Source organism: Canis lupus, chromosome 10 (assembly GCF_048164855.1).
Source record: "Canis lupus baileyi chromosome 10, mCanLup2.hap1, whole genome shotgun sequence".
Taxonomy (NCBI): Eukaryota; Metazoa; Chordata; class Mammalia; order Carnivora; family Canidae; genus Canis; species Canis lupus.
Genome location: NC_132847.1, coordinates 68766786 through 68785424, shown reverse-complemented (window position 1 = coordinate 68785424; position 18639 = coordinate 68766786). Strand labels below are relative to the sequence as shown.

Sequence of the window (18639 nt, the reverse complement as noted above, 5' to 3'; positions counted from 1 at the left end):
ATAGACTACAAATATGTAAGCTTTAATGAGAAAGAGCATTTCAGTAACCAAAAAAAAAAAAAAAAAAAAAAAAAACCAGTCGCTGTCATACCCTCTCCTAACTTTACACTTAAATATGAACATGTGAACAAAATACTAAATATCACTTAGACTTACAATCTACTGTCAGAATCTAGGAAGAAATGTTCAGTAACTCTAAAGTAGACAGAATCAGCCTAAGAACATAGGACTGCCTGTGCTTTGCTTCATGAAAGAGCTCAGAGAAAGAATTGCTCTGCTCACCTAAACAAAGAAGACAGCTTTCCATATTTTTAAACCTCTGGACCAGACTCTGGGCTTGTATCAGCTAGAAGACTAGCTGTTCTATAATGCGGCCTTTTAAGAACGCCTCCATCTTTCTTCTTTTTTTTTTTTAAAGATTTTATTTATTTATTCATGAGAGATAGAGAGAGAGGCAGAGACACAGGCAGAGGGAGAAGCATGCTCCCTGCAGGGAGCCCCATGTGGGACCGGGTCCCAGGTCCCGGGATCACACCTGAGCCAAAGACAGACGCTCAACCACTGAGCCACTCAGGTGTCCCCACCTCCATCTTTCAAATCCAATTTCAAAGCTTGTAGTTCCCAAATATCAGAGGAGCAGACAGTAGGGGGAGCCTTGTAGTAATTCATCCTAGGAAGTACAAGTCCCAAAGGGTTACTGATAAAAATGGGGAGAGGAAGAACCTTGGGAGCAGGGCATGCAGGAAACAGTAGGAGGTAAAAGAAAGTCCCATGTCAATCCTGCACACTGGCACCAGCTATATGCCTAACAGGTACTACAACAGAAGCTACAGCTTTGGAAGTGAATTCCACCAGATGGACAGGGAGTGGAGCCAAAAGCAATCCATGCACCTCTGTCATTTGATTGTACTAGCTCTTGAGATAGCTCCCAATCTGGAAATGATTTAACGGGGGGGGGGGGGGGGGGATGATAACCTGATGCCTATGAAAAACAGTGTACCATTGAAGAGAAAAAAAAATCCATCTTTAAAAATAATTCACTATGAAATCCACAAGAATTCCTCCATATGAAAACTCTATGAGACAGGGGCACAAAGTCATATATAACTGGCTGGGATGAAAAGATAATGGAAAAAAATGAAAAAGGAAATAGAGCACATGAGAAACAAAAAGTACGACAGCAAAAATAAAAGAAACACTATAGGCCATAGGGACGAGATGAAAAGTGTCAACGATCTTTTTTTTTTTTTTTCAATGTAGACTCCATACCCAACGTGGGCTTCAATTCATAACCTCAAGATCAAGAGTTGTACATTTTACTCAATGAGCCAGGCAGGCACCCCGTCAAAAGTCTTATCAGCGATATACAGTACAAACTTGGAAAGGTCTCCCAGGATGCAGAAGGAAAGAACAATAAGATAGAAACAATAAAAGGTGGTGACAAATACAAAGGAAAGGAGAAGGACAGCTAGGCTAAGAGTAAGTGTTTCTGGGGAGAATCCAAAATAACTGGAACAGAAGCAGTTAAAACTATAAAGAAAAACAACAATAAACTGAACAAACAGGACTCCCTGGGCTCCCTGTGTTGCAATGAGGTGGAGCAGGGAGGAGAGGAGATCAATGAAGAAATGATAGTACTGTTTTTAATATGAGAAAAGACACACATTTAAAATTATGTGCATAGTTTACAATATACTTCATAAGCTACAAATACATTATATAAAACAAACATACACAGCACAAATAACCAGAAAAGGTACAATCAAATGTTAATAGGATTATTAACCTGAAAGGTGAGCCATTCCCCCAGTTGATGACGGAGGGATTACACGATGAGAGAGAAAGTGTGAAGTCAACATACAGTGGATGTGGATATGGACTAAAAAAAAAACATCACCTGAAAGAGATGTTAGATTCCAGGCCAGATATACTGGATGATTACCTATGTGAATATATTAATGTACCTAAAAAACTATTGAATAGAATTGCATGAACAAGGAAGAATAGAGAAAAGAGCTACAGCAGCAAATGCTCTGTCCAGCAGCATATGGGGAAGAGAAGCTTTAGCCAAGGGAATGGGAGTATTGTGACCTCAAGGATGAGGGCATCCCTCATGCGGAGATGGATATATGGAATGCAGTCAATACACCTAATATATTCTGATTCCACAAGCAAAATTGCTTCTATCAAAATTTGATGCTAACAAACATCAAATTTCAATAGAAGTGTATCTTATATTTTACTTATCTAACCTCTCTCATTCTGATTCTACAGTCATGAAACAACCTTCTGATTATAATTCTGTTCCCTATGTCATTATGACCCAAGGGAGAGAATGGGCTGTTATACCAACTACGCACTTAGTCCATGAGATGGCAACTCTTCATCATAAATTAATAAATTGGATTACTGCAGGGAAATATGCTAATTTAAAGGACATTAAGTATTTGGGAGTTAGAAAAGCAATTTAAGTTTACTGTTTATGGCTATGGGCTTTGCAATCAGAAACTACAAATTAAATCCTGGTTCTGCCACATGCATGATTTCGGATGTAAAACGAAGATAATACTTGCCTTGTAGGCTCATAAGTGTTCAATGAGATAGTGAATGCAAAGGACTTAGCATAGTGTTTGAAACATAGTAGTGCTCAATAAATATCTGTTGAAAAACAAAATGAATATATGTGATCAATAAGTAGTTCTTATTAATTTAAATTTGGAATCTAAATGAGTGCAGATCCATTATCAGGGTGATAAGCCAAAAAAAAAAAAAAAAAAAAAAAAAAAAAAAAAACCAGCATTTTGCTCTTGCCTACCTACCCTGAAGTCTAGACTCTTTTAGACTTTCATAAGCTGTATATTTTTCAAGTTTTTTATAGAAAAGTTAGATAGAAAAGTTGCCTTTAGAAAAAAAAAAGATTTTTATTTCTTCATGAAAGACAGAGAAGCAGAGACATAAGCAGAGGGAGAAGCTGGCTCCATGCAGGGAGCCCAATGTGGGACTCGTTCCCGGGACTCCAGGATAACGCCCTGGGCCGAAGGCAGGTGCCAAACCGTTGAGCCACCCAGGGATCCCCAAAGTTGCCATTTTTAAGTAGTTTTTTAAACTATCTCCAAAAATGTGGACAAAGAAAAGATAAAGATAGAAAAGAGGAAGCCAGAAAAAAGGTTGGCACTGAAATGCACTGCGGTATAAGGTTCTATAAATTTGCTACAGAAGTATACAGGAAATTTGTTCTTAAATTTCCTTGTAGCCATCTAAAGAATCTGTGATCACTTAGGAGAGTCACCATGTCTAGAAGATAAAAATAAGGTAAGAGCCCAGGAGAAGCGATTCTTGTTAATAAATCATGAGAGAACTTCTCATGGCTATTTGTTAAAGTGTGTCTTCTGACATCTTTCAGTAAGCTAGTGGCATAAAGTCAGAACACAAGGACTAAAATGTAAACTCTGGACCAATTAAAGGAAGCTATTGTTCCTAAATTACAAAAACAAAATAAGGTAAAACCAAAACCTCCTCTGAAGTTAATTTCTTCCATAAAGTAGTCATACAGCATGAACTCTGAGAATATTTGGTGTACTTTGATCGACACATTTTTCTTCAAAATAAAATAACACATCAACATGAAATACCTAAAGACAGTGCCAAGAAAAAGAACTAAAGCCTTTAAAAGGGTTTGTTTTCTTTTTAGACTTTTTTAAAAAAAACAAATGAAAAGAATGTATTAAGAACTTCTTACTCGTAGAAGGAAAATATAATCTTTGCTTGAATTAACAAAGACCATATATTACTACTTGTCTAGTTTAAATTACAAAATAGCTTAAAAGCATAAGGCAAGAATGTCCAATTTAATATTCTGAAAGATGGGCAGCCCGGGTAGCTCAGTGGTTTAGCGCTGCCTTCAGTCCAGGGCATGATCCTGGAGACCCAGGATCGAATCCCACATCAGGCTCCCTGCATGGAGCCTGCTTCTCCCTCTGCCTGTGTCTCTGCCTCTCTCTCTCTTTCTATGAATAAATAAATAAAATAAAATAAAAATATTCTGAAAGAAATAAAATAGTTAGCATCTTTATTTTCCTACATAAAATATGGTCTATACCTACCACGTGATTCCGCTTTCTTGATAATTATATCTGGGTGTTCATCTAAGAAGAAATCTGGTAACAAGGGATGGCCTGGAAATTGACCAAAAAAAAAAAAAAAATCAGGTTACTATGACAACTCCAATATATTAAGATTTTAACACCTGTTTAGTGAACATTGTATGTTTTTATTGTAATGATCATCCTAGTGCAATGGAAAAGACTCCCATGAGAACCGTCAAACTACTTGACAAAGCTAAAATACTTTTCCCATAACCAAGTTATCCTCCTTTACTATGGCAAATTTCATCTCTAAGATCCAACCAAATTATGTTGTGCCTCACAACTGCTCTCCCAGGAGGCTGTGCCCCCTTCTCACCATCCATTCTATCCAACCCTTTTGTCCTACATCTCTCCAGAGTGCCCCGGACTCACCTGGCCCCCTGGGAGAAGGGGGTTCCTCATTGAGAAGGACTTGTTTCCCATCTCTGTCCCTCTCAGAATATTAAAAAAACTGCAGGAATGCACTGGTCTTTGTTATATCCTAACATTTATCAAAATACCCATCTTAAGTTCTCAACACTTGATAGGATTTTTAACCTTAAATTTAAGACTTTGTGCACAATGACACTGTGTCTTTAAAACCTAAAGTAGTAATTACATTGTACCAGGACCCAGAAGACCTGGATCTGGTTTAAGTTCTGTCCCTTATTAGATGACTGCTCCAAGGCAAAGATTAATTTCTTTGGGCCTGTTTTTCTACTGTAAATATTAACTGCTGGATACTGTGATTGTATCATATGCCAGGCACTGTGCCAAGCACATTATACACATTACTGCATTTTTTTCTTACAAACATCCTGTGTGGAAGTTGTTATTCCCTTAACTTGACGAATAAGGAAAGTGAAGCTCAGAGAAAGTGGGTGACATGCCTGAAGTCACACAGCTAGTGAGCAGCTGAACTAGAATCTGAACCTAGGTCATCTTCTCTCAAACTCCATGCTCTTAATCCCTAAAAATACTGCTTCCCTCACAGGATTGCTGTGAAGAGCAAATAGATAATGTATATTAAATTGCTTTGTGGGACACCTGGGTGGCTCAGTGGTTGACTGTCTGCCTTTGGCTCAGGTCATGATCCCCGGGTCCTGGGATCAAGTCCCCACATCAGGCTCCCCGCAGGGAACCTGCTTCTCCCACCGCTTATGTCTCTGCCTCTCTGTGTCTCTCGTGAATAAATAAAATGTAAAAACAAAACAAAACCCCATACAACTGCTTTGTAAAACCATAAAGAGCTATTTAATCTAATTCAGTTAAACTGAAGAGACATACGGGGGGACACAAATATAAATATGCGGAAGTGCAACCTAATGAATAATATTTAAAATACACTTCAGCACAAATAAATATCTCTCACAGCTATATTGTCTCATTTAATACAGATTATGTTTTATACATAAAGATCTCATTATCACCATCATCACCTTCAATTTCAGAGAGGAAGAATGATTTTTGAACAAGGGGGCCTACTGAGAACTTCTCAAATCATAGGGCAGACTGTACAAAGGGCAGACTGTTCACTCATCTTCACCATCCAGTAAGCTAGCTGCTCTTAAGAGACTGCCCTAAAGAGAAAAATATTTGAAAGAGTCCATATTCCTAAAAAGTTTTCATAGGAGACTCACTCTCGTATCACTTATTACCACATCTTTGAATAAAGTCTTTACTTTGTGATTTTAAGACCAACATTAAAAACCAATTTTCAGTTTCAGTTTCAAGATCTGGAAATGGCTATTAGCTGATGTGTCTTCTGTATCTGTACATTACTTAAAAAGCTCTCAATTCACTTCTATTTTTCCTTTCTTTTTGAAGTTAGTATGGTCTTCCCCTTCATTAGGAGGTTGGCTTTTAAAAGAACATAGTAGTTTTGTAATCACACAAACGTGCATACAAAACAGGTAAGTGTTTCTTGAAGGCAATGTAGAAAAATACATCACTACTTTTAGAAACTGTAAGCATTACCTGGTTTAATTGCATAGATGTCAAAATTTTTTATTCCTTCTTCTCTTAAGATATTTTCATCAATAATAAAGTTTCCAGTAAAACTTTTTGGCCTTTTAAAAATGGAATAGGCAGCATCAGCAATGATCTCAACTTTTCTACACTGGCTTTCAATACCAGATCCTCCCAGCATATCCATAGCAGCGGTGTGGATGGCTGCAGAGAGAACACACATACAGAACTCCAAATCAAATAACAGGACTGTGTAAGTAACAAGACAGCTGATCTCTTTATTTCACAGGTGATGAAAACAAGGTCCAGAGAGCTTAAGGGATTTTCTGCTGACATAAGTGGGTAGAAAACACACAATCCTTACTCTACACAACACTGCCTCATAAAACAAAACGCCTTTGTGAGACTCACAGCAAAATTCAATTAGACTTCGGATTTAGAATGCTCTAGAATTTGCATTTGATTCTTGAATGTTAAGAAAGCCAAGAAGGTATAACAGAAAAAGCACCAAGAAGTCAGTCAGGTGAGCAGGACTGTTAGGCCAACTATGTTGTGGTTTTTGGCAAGTCACTTGAACCTCTATGGGCCTCGGTTTCCTGTCTCTAAATATAGAGCTCATTTCCTAAGTTTATTGTCTCACCCCTCTATTAGAATATAGAGGCTTTGATTTAAATAAAAAACTAATAATTTTTTTTTTTTTCCTAGGGGCACCTGGGTGGCTCAGTCAGTTAAGTGTCTGCCTTCAGCTCAGGTCATGATCTCTGGTTCCTGAGATCGAGCCCTGAGTCAGGCTCCCTGCTCATCGGGGAGTCTACTTCTGCTTCTGCCTCTCCCTCTGCCCTTCCTCCTTATTTGTGTTCTCTCTCACATTCTCTCTCAAATAATATCTTTAAAATTTTTTTTAAATTAAAAACTAAAAAATTATTTAAAAAAAGAATATAGAGTCTTTGTTTTTCTTGTTCATCACTGTATGCCTAGTGGCTAAAGCAATGACAAATGCATCATAAGCACTCAATAAATACTAGCTGGATTTTTTTTGTGGTCCCTTTTAAGCTCAGGTACTACTTTATTTTATTTATTTATTTATTTAAAGATTTTATTTATTTATCATAGAGACACAGGCAGAGAGAGAGGCAGGCTCCATGCAGGGAGCCTGATGTGGGACTCGATCCCGGGTCTCCAGGATCATGCCCTGGGCCGAAGGCGGCGCTAAACCACTGCGCCACCAGGGCTGCCCATCAGGTACTACTTTAATACAGGAAATACCAGAAAATAACGAGAAGCAAAGGAAGTATTTAAAAATTATCTATAATCCCCCTACTCAGAGATAATTACTATTAATATGTGCATATAATATTTACTGTTTTAGGTGCATATAACTTTTTTTAAAGACTTTATTTATTTGAGAGAGCAAGTAAGCATAAGCAGGGGGGAGGGGGAGGGGCAGAGGGAGAAGCAGACTTCCTGCTGAGCAAGGAGCCTAATGTAGTACTTGATCCCAGGACCCAGCGATCATGACCTAATTTGAAGGCAGACTCTGCTTAACCAACTGAGCCACCCAGGTGCCCCCTTGTTTTAGGTGCAATTTTTAAATTCTATGTTTTTTTTATGAGGTAACTTGAAATTCTACCCTTCAAAGTACACTATTAATTATACATACTCAAAATTGTGAACAGTAACTTATCTCAATTTACTTAAATATATTTTAGCTTATATTTCAAACAATGAAATCAGCTTGTTTAAATGTACCTTAGGTTTCAGTTTCTAGTAATTTTTTAAAGATTTTATTTGCTCATGAGAGATACAGAGAAAGAGGCAGAGACACAGGCAAAGGGAGAAGCAGGCTCCCTGCAGGGAAGCCTCATGTGGGACTTGATTCCAGGACCCTGGGATCACGCCCTGAGCCCAAGGCAAATGTTCAACCACTGAGCCACTCAGGAGTTCACAGTTTCTATTAATTTAAAAGTTCTCTCCATACCACTGTTAAACCATCATTTTAAATCATTACGTAATGGAATAATTTACATAATTCAGTCCACAAGATGAAGTTTATAGCTTTTATAGCCACTGATCTCCTTTCATTTATTCAACATATAGTGATGGAGTCAGGCACTATTGCAGGGATTGGGGACAAATGAGTTGATAGAACAGACAAAAGCTCCTACCTTCATGGTGATCACATTCTAGCACACATCCCTACTTCAAAGACAGCACAGTTAACTTGGGGAATATCCTAGAAGCACCGAGTTAGAAAATTAGTCCCTACCTTTTAACTATAGTTCCTTTACTAGGAAGAAATTTTTTATTTAACCAATAGTTCAAGAGCTCTGGTCTCTCTCTTAATGTGATACTTTATCAATAAAAAATGGCTGCTAGGGATCCCTGGGTGGCGCAGTGGTTTGGCGCCTGCCTTTGGCCCAGGGTGCGATCCCGGAGACCCGGGATCGAATCCCACGTCGGGCTCCCGGTGCATGGAGCCTGCTTCTCCCTCTGCCTGTGTCTCTGCCTCTCTCTCTCTCTCTCTCTCTCTCTGTGTGTGACTATCATAAATAAATAAAAATTAAAAAAAATGGCTGCTAATATTTATCAAGTGCATCTTATGCTAGGCATGCTGCTACATATGCTATATTAGTTATCCAAATGAATTCTATGAGGTAGGTACTGTTATTATTCCTGTTTTACAAAGGAGAGCACTCACACAGAGGAGTTAAGTAACCTGTCCAAGGTTACAGGAGCTAAAATTCAAACACCTAACAGCTTGACTTCAGAGCCAGGATCTTAACCACCATGAATCTAAAGGGTCATATGATCAATATTAACCAACATTCTTAGACTTCAGTTATCTCACTCCCATAAACTGCAGAATTTTTTTTTCTTTTCGAGAGACCGCGAAGAAATGAGCATGCAGGCAGTGGGGAAGGATGGAAGGAGAGGAAGAGAGAATCCCAAGGAGGCTCCATGCTGAATGCGGAGCCCAACACAGGGTCTAATCTCCGGACCCTGAGATCATGACCCAAGCTGAAATCAAGAGTCAGACACGTAACCAACTGAGTCACCCAGGCACCCTAACTGTAGAATTTTTCTAAAAATATTTCAATTAAAAAAAAATTCAATATAAGTGCCTGGCCAGGATAGCATGGGACTCTTGGGCTCTGGGTCATGGGTTTAAGCCCCACATTGGATGTAGAGGTTACTTAAAATAAATAAACTTTAAAAAATGTCAATATAGGGATCTCTGGGTGGCGCACCGGTTTAGCGCCTGCCTTTGGCCCAGGGCGCGATCCTGGAGACCTGGGATCGAATCCCATGTCGGGCTCCCGGTGCATGGAGCCTGCTTCTCCCTCTGCCTATGTCTCTGCTTCTCTCTCTCTCTCTCTGTGTGACTATCATAAATAAATAAAAATTAAAAAAAAAATGTCAATATAGTGCATCTTATAACTGTATGCATATGTTTATACTCTAATCTCACTGTAGACCATATGAATAAGAATTCTTAGAAACTCTAAATTAAGAATATGTCATGGATGTATACATGTTTCCTGCATGTTCATGTGTACAAATATGTACACAACTTAAGAACAATGAATGATTTTCCCAAACAACCTATCTTTACTTCAGTAATCTTTCTACAGAAGATACCAAAGAAGGCAGAGATGCTCAAAAATCAGGAAATAAGCCAGAGTTATTTTCAAGAAACATTTTGCAATGTCGTAGGCTGCCCTAATAAGTTTTAAAACTGGTAACAGAAGCAAGTTCTCAGTAGGATATATCAAATGAAATTTCTGAAAAGAAAATAAGCAAAAATTTTCATGAAACCTGTTATGCCTTGGATCACAAGAATCCTAAAGATGACCCTAGAACTTAATTATTATTAAGAAATAATTGGAGAAGTATCTAATAGTTTCCAATTGATTCTCCTGATTGCAAGCTGCTCAAAACACACAGTAACAAGAGCCTTAATATCAACCAAAGAGGGGCACCTGAGTGGCTCAGTTGGTTAAGCATCTGCCTTTGGCTCAGGTCATGATCCCAGGGTCCTGGGATAGAGCCCTGCATCAGGCTTCCTGCTCAACAAGGAGTCTGCTTCTCCTTCTTCTTCTGCCTCTCCTCATGCTCCATCTCTTCTCAAATAAATAAATAAAACCTTAAAAAAAATATTGACCAAAGATGTTCTTTCACATAAACATAGAGAGTACATAGCAGACTTAAAACATCAGCATTGCCTTTGACTCCTCCACTGGAAAGAGAGCTTGTCTCACCTCTTTAACACCTGCCAGCCCCCAAAGGCATACACATATTCTTTGTGTACTCCTGAACCAAAGATATCATTGATCATAAAGTGTACCGCTAAGAAAAAAGAACACCTGCAATTAAACTACAGTACGTCATTAATAGTAAGAGCATCCTGCTATCAAAGATGTAAAAATGTGAAAACATGGGCATCTCAGGATCAATGAAATATATATAAACTGCTATTTAAACAAGTTGGTAACCAAGTCCCTTAAAAAAACAGGAAACTAGTTTTGATTTTCAGCACCATGGAGGCCAGCTATTATCTTATTGTCCTGACCTCCCTGGTTAGCTGAGTTCCCACGTCTATTTATAATGTGGTCCAGGTGACAGAGGACTGCAGCTGTTCTGATACTTTTTTTTTAAAGATTTATTTATTTATTCATGATAGGCAGAGAGAGAGAGAGAGGCAGAGACACAGGCAGAGGGAGAAGCAGGCTCCATGCCGGGAGCCCGACTCAGGACTCAATCCCGGGACCCCAGGATCGCTCCCCGGGCCAAAGGCAGGCACCAAACCGCTGAGCCACCCAGGGATCCCTCTGATACTTCTCTTAATCTTCCTCCCTGCTGTCAGTTCTGCGATCAACAGCTGGATTCCCTGGCTCCTCACCCTAGGCCATGTGAGGTCTATTTCAAAGTGTACTTTCCTCTTCTATCACACTCATTCTGACCACTCAAGAGGTAAGAGGCAGCAGGCATTTTGAATAGCAGCCCACTTCCCTTCTCCCCACCTCACCCTCCATTTTGACACAAACTATGAAGTCAGTCTTGTAAAAAGAACAAGTAATACCTTTTTTTTTAAGATTTAAAAAATCTCTAAGAGACACAGAGAGAAGAGAGAGACATAGGCAGAGGGAGAAGCAGGCTCCCCAAAGGGAGCCCGATGTGGGACTAGATCCCAGAATTCCAGGATCACGCCCTGAGCCGAAGGCAGATGCTCAACTGCTGAGCCACCTAGGCGTCCCAAAAGTCCTAAAAGTTATACTTTTATACTTCTTAAGCTGACCTAGCTGGGGCTTGAGAGCCTCCTGTTATTTAAACTACTAAGGCCTGTTCTCTGACTCCTCTGGATGTGTTGAATTCAATGGGGTGAGAAGTTCTAAATCCAGAAGGGAAAATGTGGCCAGTGTACAGAAGGAACATGAAGCCAGAAAGGACAAAGAGTGGACTAGGGCACTGTTCTGATTATAGTTACACAGAGGTTACACTGTGTCCATTCCATTAAGTGCAAGAAGTCTTTTTTTTTTAATTTTTATTTATTTATGATAGTCACACACAGAGAGAGAGAGGCAGAGACACAGGCAGAGGGAGAAGCAGGCTCCATGCACCGGGAGCCTGACATGGGATTCGATCCCGGGTCTCCAGGATCGCGCCCTGGGCCAACGACAGGCGCCAAACTGCTGCGCCACCCAGGGATCCCTAAATCTCCTTTTCCATGAAGGGAATAATGTTGGGAGATTATTTCTGGTCCCAGTAAGCATAGAGAGGGCTGCTCTACACAGCCTTGGAAGAGAAAACATGCTTTTTTAAATAGAGGCCTCACAAACAGCCTGAGGCCTGGACACCCTCTCAAATCCATTTTCATTGTCTCAGTCATGAATAACTCAATATCCTAGCTAGCGTTTCTGCCTCCTCTATGATCTTCTAAACCATCCATTCAGATGTCAAATTAAACTTTTTTTTTTAAAGATTTTATTTATTTATTCATGAGAGACACAGAGAGGGAGGCAGAGACACAGGCAGAGGGAGAAGCAGGCTCCATGCAGGGAGCCCAACATGAGACTCGATCCCGGGTCTCCAGGATCACACCCTGGGCTGAAGGTGACACTAAGCTGAGCCACCCGGGCTGCCCCAAATTAAACTCCTTAAACTCATCAGCAACCCTATCACTCCATTTTTCCTCTGCTCTCCTGCTTCTAAAATTCTGACGTGGCTCTGTCCTGAATACAAGGTAAAATTCAAGCTCCTAAACTTGGCAATCAAGACCTGGGGCTTAGCTCATTCAGCACCCCCCTGCCCAGCCAGCACCCCTCAACCTCACACCTACCCAACATTCCAGACAACTGCTCAAGTTCAGTGGGAAAAAACCCACAGCCCATCTATCATACATACATACACCAGTATTAAATTCCTTGACAGTTCCACCACAGTATTTTCTCATACCATGGCCTTTGTTGCACCCCCTACCAGGAACACCTTGTCCAATTCTTGAAGATTACAAAATCCCCTTCAATTTCAATTGTTTACCTTTATCAGAAAATCTCCTTTCATAACCTTTTTTTTTTTTTTCCTTTCATAACCTTTAACCACAACTACATGGCCCTCTTGTTCTTTTATTTATTTTTTTAAAGATTTATTTATTTATTCATGAGAGACAGAGAGAGAGGGGCAGAGACAGGCAGAGGGAGTAGCAGGCTCCCTGTGGGGAGCCTGATGTGGGACTAAATCCCAGATCCCAAGATCACACCCTGAGCCGAAGGCAGACGCTCAACCGCTGAGGCACCCAGGTGTCCCTCTCTTGCTCTTTCAAAAGTATCCTGTACATAATTCATAATGTCATGTATTTCAAGGAATAGGACTGTAAATTCAATTTACAATGCCATTAAGTCTAGGCCCCAAGTAATATCAATGGTTCCAAGATGTACAGTAAAACTTCTAAAATGATTATCTCAGAGCTAAAGCAAAGATGCTGGCAGCGAGCTGATTTCTCATGTCAATGCTGGTAGTGTCCTCCACATTCCCTTTCATGTAATGTTCTGCTCAAAAGGTCTATTTTGGAGCTAGGCAGGAGGTAATTTTACTGTACATTCATGAATTCATCAAATAGTTACTGAATGTTTACAGTGACTATAATAAAGTGAACAAAGCAGATACTGTCTCTGCCTTCAAGAAAATATCATTCTAGCAAGAAAGACATTGATTTGGTTATAAAATCAATAGTTTAATTACAAATGTTGTTAAGTTATGTGAGGGAGATATACAGACTATTAAATCCAGGGGTCAGTCCCCATCTTATAAGAACTATCAGCAGCAGGGCAGCCAGGGTGGCTCAGTGGTTTGGCACCACCTTCAGCCCAGGGCCTGATCCTGGAGACCCAGGACTGAGTTCCACGTCGGGCTCCCTGCATGGAGCCTGCTTCTCCCTCTGCCTGTGTCTCTGCCTCTCTCTCTCTCTGTCTCTCATGAATAAATAAATAAAATCTTTAAAAAAAAAAAAAACACAAAAACCCTGCAATCTATCCTTCCAGTACCTGGGACTCCCAATTCCCCTTACTTTGTTCCATTTTTTTCTATTAGATTACCACTGTCTACATACTTTACTATTATGTTAACCATCTATTGTATCTCTCCCAATTAAACTCTAAGTTCCAAAAGGATACAGCTTGTCTGTTTTGTTCTCTGATGTATATTAAACAACTAGAACAGAGCTTGGCACATAATAGGTGTCCAATAATTATCTGTTGTATGAATAAAATCTAAAATTCTTAAGAGTCAGACTAGGCTGTTTCTAACTTTGTTAACCCAGGATCCCAAAGACCCAAAGGTTAGGGGAGTAGAGCTGAGGAGGGAAAGACTAAGTGCAGATGACGGTAACCACTCTAAATAGTAAACTTTCATTCATGTTAGTACCCCTTAATATCTTATACTCAGGTAAACAATAAATTACCCTTGGAAGCATAATGAATAAATAGTGCAGAGAACTGTGCCTGGCATATAAAGATGTTTGGAAGATGAATGAATAGAAACAGTAAGTAACATAACAGAGGTACAAAAAAATGGGAAAATATTGTTAGGACTTTGTATCTGGGAGACCTCCCTTTCTAACTGCCTGCCTGAGTCTCACTACCGACAACAGCAAAGTGCAGTGGGAGGAGGAGGAGGCTGAGAAGGGAGAGAAGCAAAGTAAGTTGAAGAAGAACAGCACAGTAAAGCGTGAGCTTTTTAAAGTTTTTAACTGTGATCCATAATCAGTAATTCTTTTTACCAATATTACTAAGAGTACATAATATCTACATAAACACTCACAAATAAATATATGTTCATTTGTATATGAAACAATACTATCAGCAATGCCCCCTAATATTTTCTATCTTATTCCATTAGAAATAAAACAACAAAATTCTGGCTGCTACCTTCTAACTCAATTTCACAATCCACAAAATTGATTTCATGACTCGCCAATGAGTCTTGACGTGTACTTTGGAAAACAGCATAGAAGCCCTTTTCCACTTTCACCTTTTGCCCCACTGCAAAGATTATCACTCCAGAAAATCTTTAAAGAACTGTGTCTACCATGGAAACATAAAGGAAATGAAAAAGCGATAAAACATGGTTCTAATTCCACAGTGGGCCAGGGAAGAAAGAAATCTCAAATAGCCGAAGAAAACAATTTTTAAAAATTTATTCTTGGAGAGGGATCCCTGGGTGGCGCAGCGGTTTGGCGCCTGCCTTTGGCCCAGGGCGCGATCCTGGGGACCCGGGATCGAATCCCACATCGGGCTCCCGGTGCATGGAGCCTGCTTCTCCCTCTGCCTGTGTCTCTGCCTCTCTCTCTCTCTGTGACTATCATGAATAAATAAATAAAATCTTTAAAAAAAAAAAAAAATTTATTCTTGGAGGGGATCCCTGGGTGGCTCAATAGTTAAGCGCCTGCCTTCGGCCCAGGGCGTGATTCTGGAGTCCCAGGATTAAGTCCCACATCGGGCTCCCTGTATGGAGCCTGCTTCTTCCTCTGCCTGTCTCTCTTATTTATTCTCTCATGAATAAATAAAATCTTTAAAAAAAAAATTGATTATTGGAGCCCTTAGAAGAAAAGTGGGGACTACAGAGGTGGTTGCAACAGCTATATTCTCCTAAAAGTTACATTAGAAACACGCCCCCATGCTCCATACATTCTCACCCACAGCCCCTCATTTCCCTGCCATCAATACTACAGGTCATTGGCCCTTTAACTTCTGCTTGAAGCTGACGAAACCCCTTCACCCCACAGACAGCAGATGGGAATAAGATAAAAAGAAATCCCTCAAATGTCCCTAAAGTAGAACTCTGGGTTAGTTTCACACTGTTATATGTCACAACTCAGTTCAAGAGTACTCCTAATACTATAAAATGCTGGATTAAATGGGTTTCATGGCCAACTCTTACCAACCTAGTCATCTATTTGTTGAAAAGGCTAAAAAAGTATCCACAATGCCTTGCACAATGTCTGCCACCTGGTAACTGTCCAATAAATATCTGTTGAGCAACAAATGAATAAACAATATTCCAGAAGGAAAAATAGGAATAAACAACATAAACATCCTTAGACAATAAAGAAACATGTTAAAAGACACAAGGGGGAAGAGATCTGGAAAACCAGAATGTTGGAAATTCTATAAATGACCTGATTTTTCAAGAAATCAGTGGCAAGGAAAAAAAATTAAAAGTGTAACTACTATAAGTGAAAAAACATACCAAACAGACGTACTGTGTTAAACTTGTTTATATCCTGATTTGAATAACCAACTGCAGAAAAAATATCTGATCACATGGATGGAGCTGGAGAATATAATGCTAAGTGAAATAAGTCAGTCAAATAAAGACAAATACCATATCATTTCACTCAAGTGGAATTAAAGAAAACAAATGAGTAAAACATGGGGAAAAAAGAGACAAACCAAGAAACACTCTTTAAAAAAAAAAAAAGATTTTTTAAAAAATTTTATTTATTTACTCATAAAAGATGCAGAGAGAGGCAGAGACATAGGCAGAGAGAGAAGCAGGCTCCGTGCACAGAGCCCCATGTAGGACTTGATCCAGGCATTCCAGGATCACGCCCTGAGCTGAAGGCAGACGCCCAACCGCTGAGCCACCCAGGCATCCCAATTTTATTTATTTATTTGACAGAACACAAGAGAGAGGGAGAGGGAGAAGCAGACTCCCCACTGAGCAGGGAGCTCGATGTGGAGCTTGGTCCCAGGACCTTGGGCTCATGACCTGAGCCCAAGGCAGATGCTTAACCATCTGAGGAACCCAAGTGCCCAAGAAACAGACTTTCAGGTATACAGAACAAACTGATTGTTAATAAAGGGGGATCTGGGTGATGGGATGGGTGAAAAGTGAAGCAGATTAAGAGTACACGAATCTAATTTTTAAAAAGATTTTATTTATTTATTTGAGAGTGACAGAGATAGTGACAGGGAGCACAAGTGGGGGAGAAGGGGGAGAAGAGGGAGAAGCTGGCTCCCTGCTCAGAGGGACTTGGGACTTGATCCCAGGACTCCAGGATCATGACCTGAGCAGAAGGCAGATGCTTTGCCAACTGAGCCACACAGGTGCCCCAAGAGAACACTTATTTTGATGAGCACTGAGTACTGTAGAAAACTATTTAGTTACTATACTGAACACCTGAAACTAATGTAATAAATGTTAACTATATTGGAAATAAAATAAAAAAACTTAATTTAAAATAAAACAGATAGGTAAGTATAGTAGTTGTCTATAACTTTAATATCCAAAAGCACTTCTATACCCTAGCCACCAACAGAAAATATAATTTTTAAAAAAACATACCATCTAGAATTGTGGTTGCCCCAAGATGAGACTTTTAAAATTATTAGAATACTTTTCCTTCCCCTATTTTCTTATGCCCTTCAGAATTCAATTGCTTCCATATTTCACCCACCTCCAACTTCTAAGTTTTAAAAACAGAGTTTCGGGGGCACCTGGGTGGTACAGTCAGTTGAGTGTCTAGTTCTTGATTTTGCCCAGGTCATGATCTCAGGGTTGTGAGATTTAGCCCCAAGTCAGGCTCCCTGCTGGGCAAGGAGCCTGCTTAAGATTCTCTCTTCCTCTCCTCCTGCCCCCGTCTCCCCACCACACTCATGCAGGCATTCATGCTGGCTTATGTGCATGCCCCCACAAGCTCGTTCTCTCAAAAAAGTTTAACCTATTAAAACTTGTTTAACTTATTTCCCCTCTATCCAAGATGTACCTCAAAAGTGTCAAGGGCAATAAACGAGAATCCAGTAACTGAATTTTTTAAGTACATACCTGTTTTAGGCCATAATGCATTGACTGCAATTTCACCCTTAAATTCTTCTGCCATCCCAAGCACACACATAGACATACCATACTTAGCAATGGTATAAGCTGAAAGAAACCACAAAGAATAGTACTTAATTAAGAAACTAAAAAAAAAAAAAAAAAAAAAAACCAAACAAACTAATTTGGGAGTATCGATAACCACTTTCTATGGCTATACTGCTAGAAAAATAAGAACAAAAAGTTGAAAATTTGTTTAACCTAGTCAATCAAAACAGGACTTCTGGTTTTGCCCTGTGGCTTTCTATTCCAATTACCTGTCCAAATTTTAGTGAATTATGTACAAAGGAGGAATATCTGATGTAACTATTTCAAAGGAGGCACCTTTATATAAATCTTGCAATTTAATGCATACTCACCTCAAATCATTAGTTTGTGGTGAAAGAAAAAGTACTTCATAGTTTCTAACCAATTTCATTGGAGAATAAGTTAAATACAATAAAACACACCCATTGGGACTTGAGGGAGCTTTCTGGAATGATGGAAATCCGTAACTTGATTTGGGTATTGGTTATACAGGTATATTCATTTGTCAAAACTTACCAAACTTAACCATTAATATCGGTGCATACTATTGAATGTAAGTTATGACCTCAATATTTTAAATTATAGGTAAAAGATTAAGAATCTAGTTTCCAATGTGCTGATTCTGCATAGAAAATTTAATGTTGAATGCTATGTAAAAATGGGATTACATTATAGATACACTGATTTAACACAAAACAAATTAACCAAACAAATCATCCCCTCAACATACCACCTACCACAGTGCTGTTTGAACCACATTGGATTTAAGTTCAGTGGTGGGCTGAGATTCAGGATATGAGCAATTTTACTCTTTTTCAAATAAGGAATGCATGCTTTAGATCTAAAAGCAAAAGAAAACACATCAAGTTAATAGCTTTCTAACAACTTCCCCACTTCAAAATTATATTCTATTTTTATTTTCAAAGATTTTATTTGAGAGAGAGTGTGCATGAGTGGAAGGGCAGAGGGAGAGGGAGAATCTCAAGTAGACTCCCTGCTGAGCACAGAGCCTGATGCAGGGGCTCCATCTCAGGACTCCAAGATCATGAGCAGAGCCAAAACCAGAAGTCAGATGCTTAACCAACTGAGCGACCCAGGTGCCCCTAAAATTATGTTTTAAAGTACTTCTACAAAGCAACTAAACGTG

At 39.4% G+C, this 18639-nt stretch overlaps 1 protein-coding gene across 3 annotated transcripts in view; it reads right to left on the bottom strand.

The window, feature by feature from the left end:
- The window catches only part of HSDL2 (hydroxysteroid dehydrogenase like 2), a 61805-nt gene that overhangs the window by 19115 nt on the left and 24051 nt on the right, over positions 1 to 18639 (bottom strand). For all 3 annotated transcript variants that reach the window (XR_012038485.1, XM_072842363.1, XM_072842364.1), the window contains 4 exons: positions 18230 to 18333; positions 17415 to 17513; positions 6102 to 6296; positions 4104 to 4175 (listed from right to left, as the gene is read on the bottom strand). Coding sequence is in view for 2 of the 3 variants with exons in the window: in XM_072842363.1 (XP_072698464.1) it covers positions 4104 to 4175; positions 6102 to 6296; positions 17415 to 17513; positions 18230 to 18333 (470 nt within the window). In the remaining variant the exon portion in view is untranslated. The remainder of the gene's footprint in view (positions 1 to 4103; positions 4176 to 6101; positions 6297 to 17414; positions 17514 to 18229; positions 18334 to 18639) is intronic.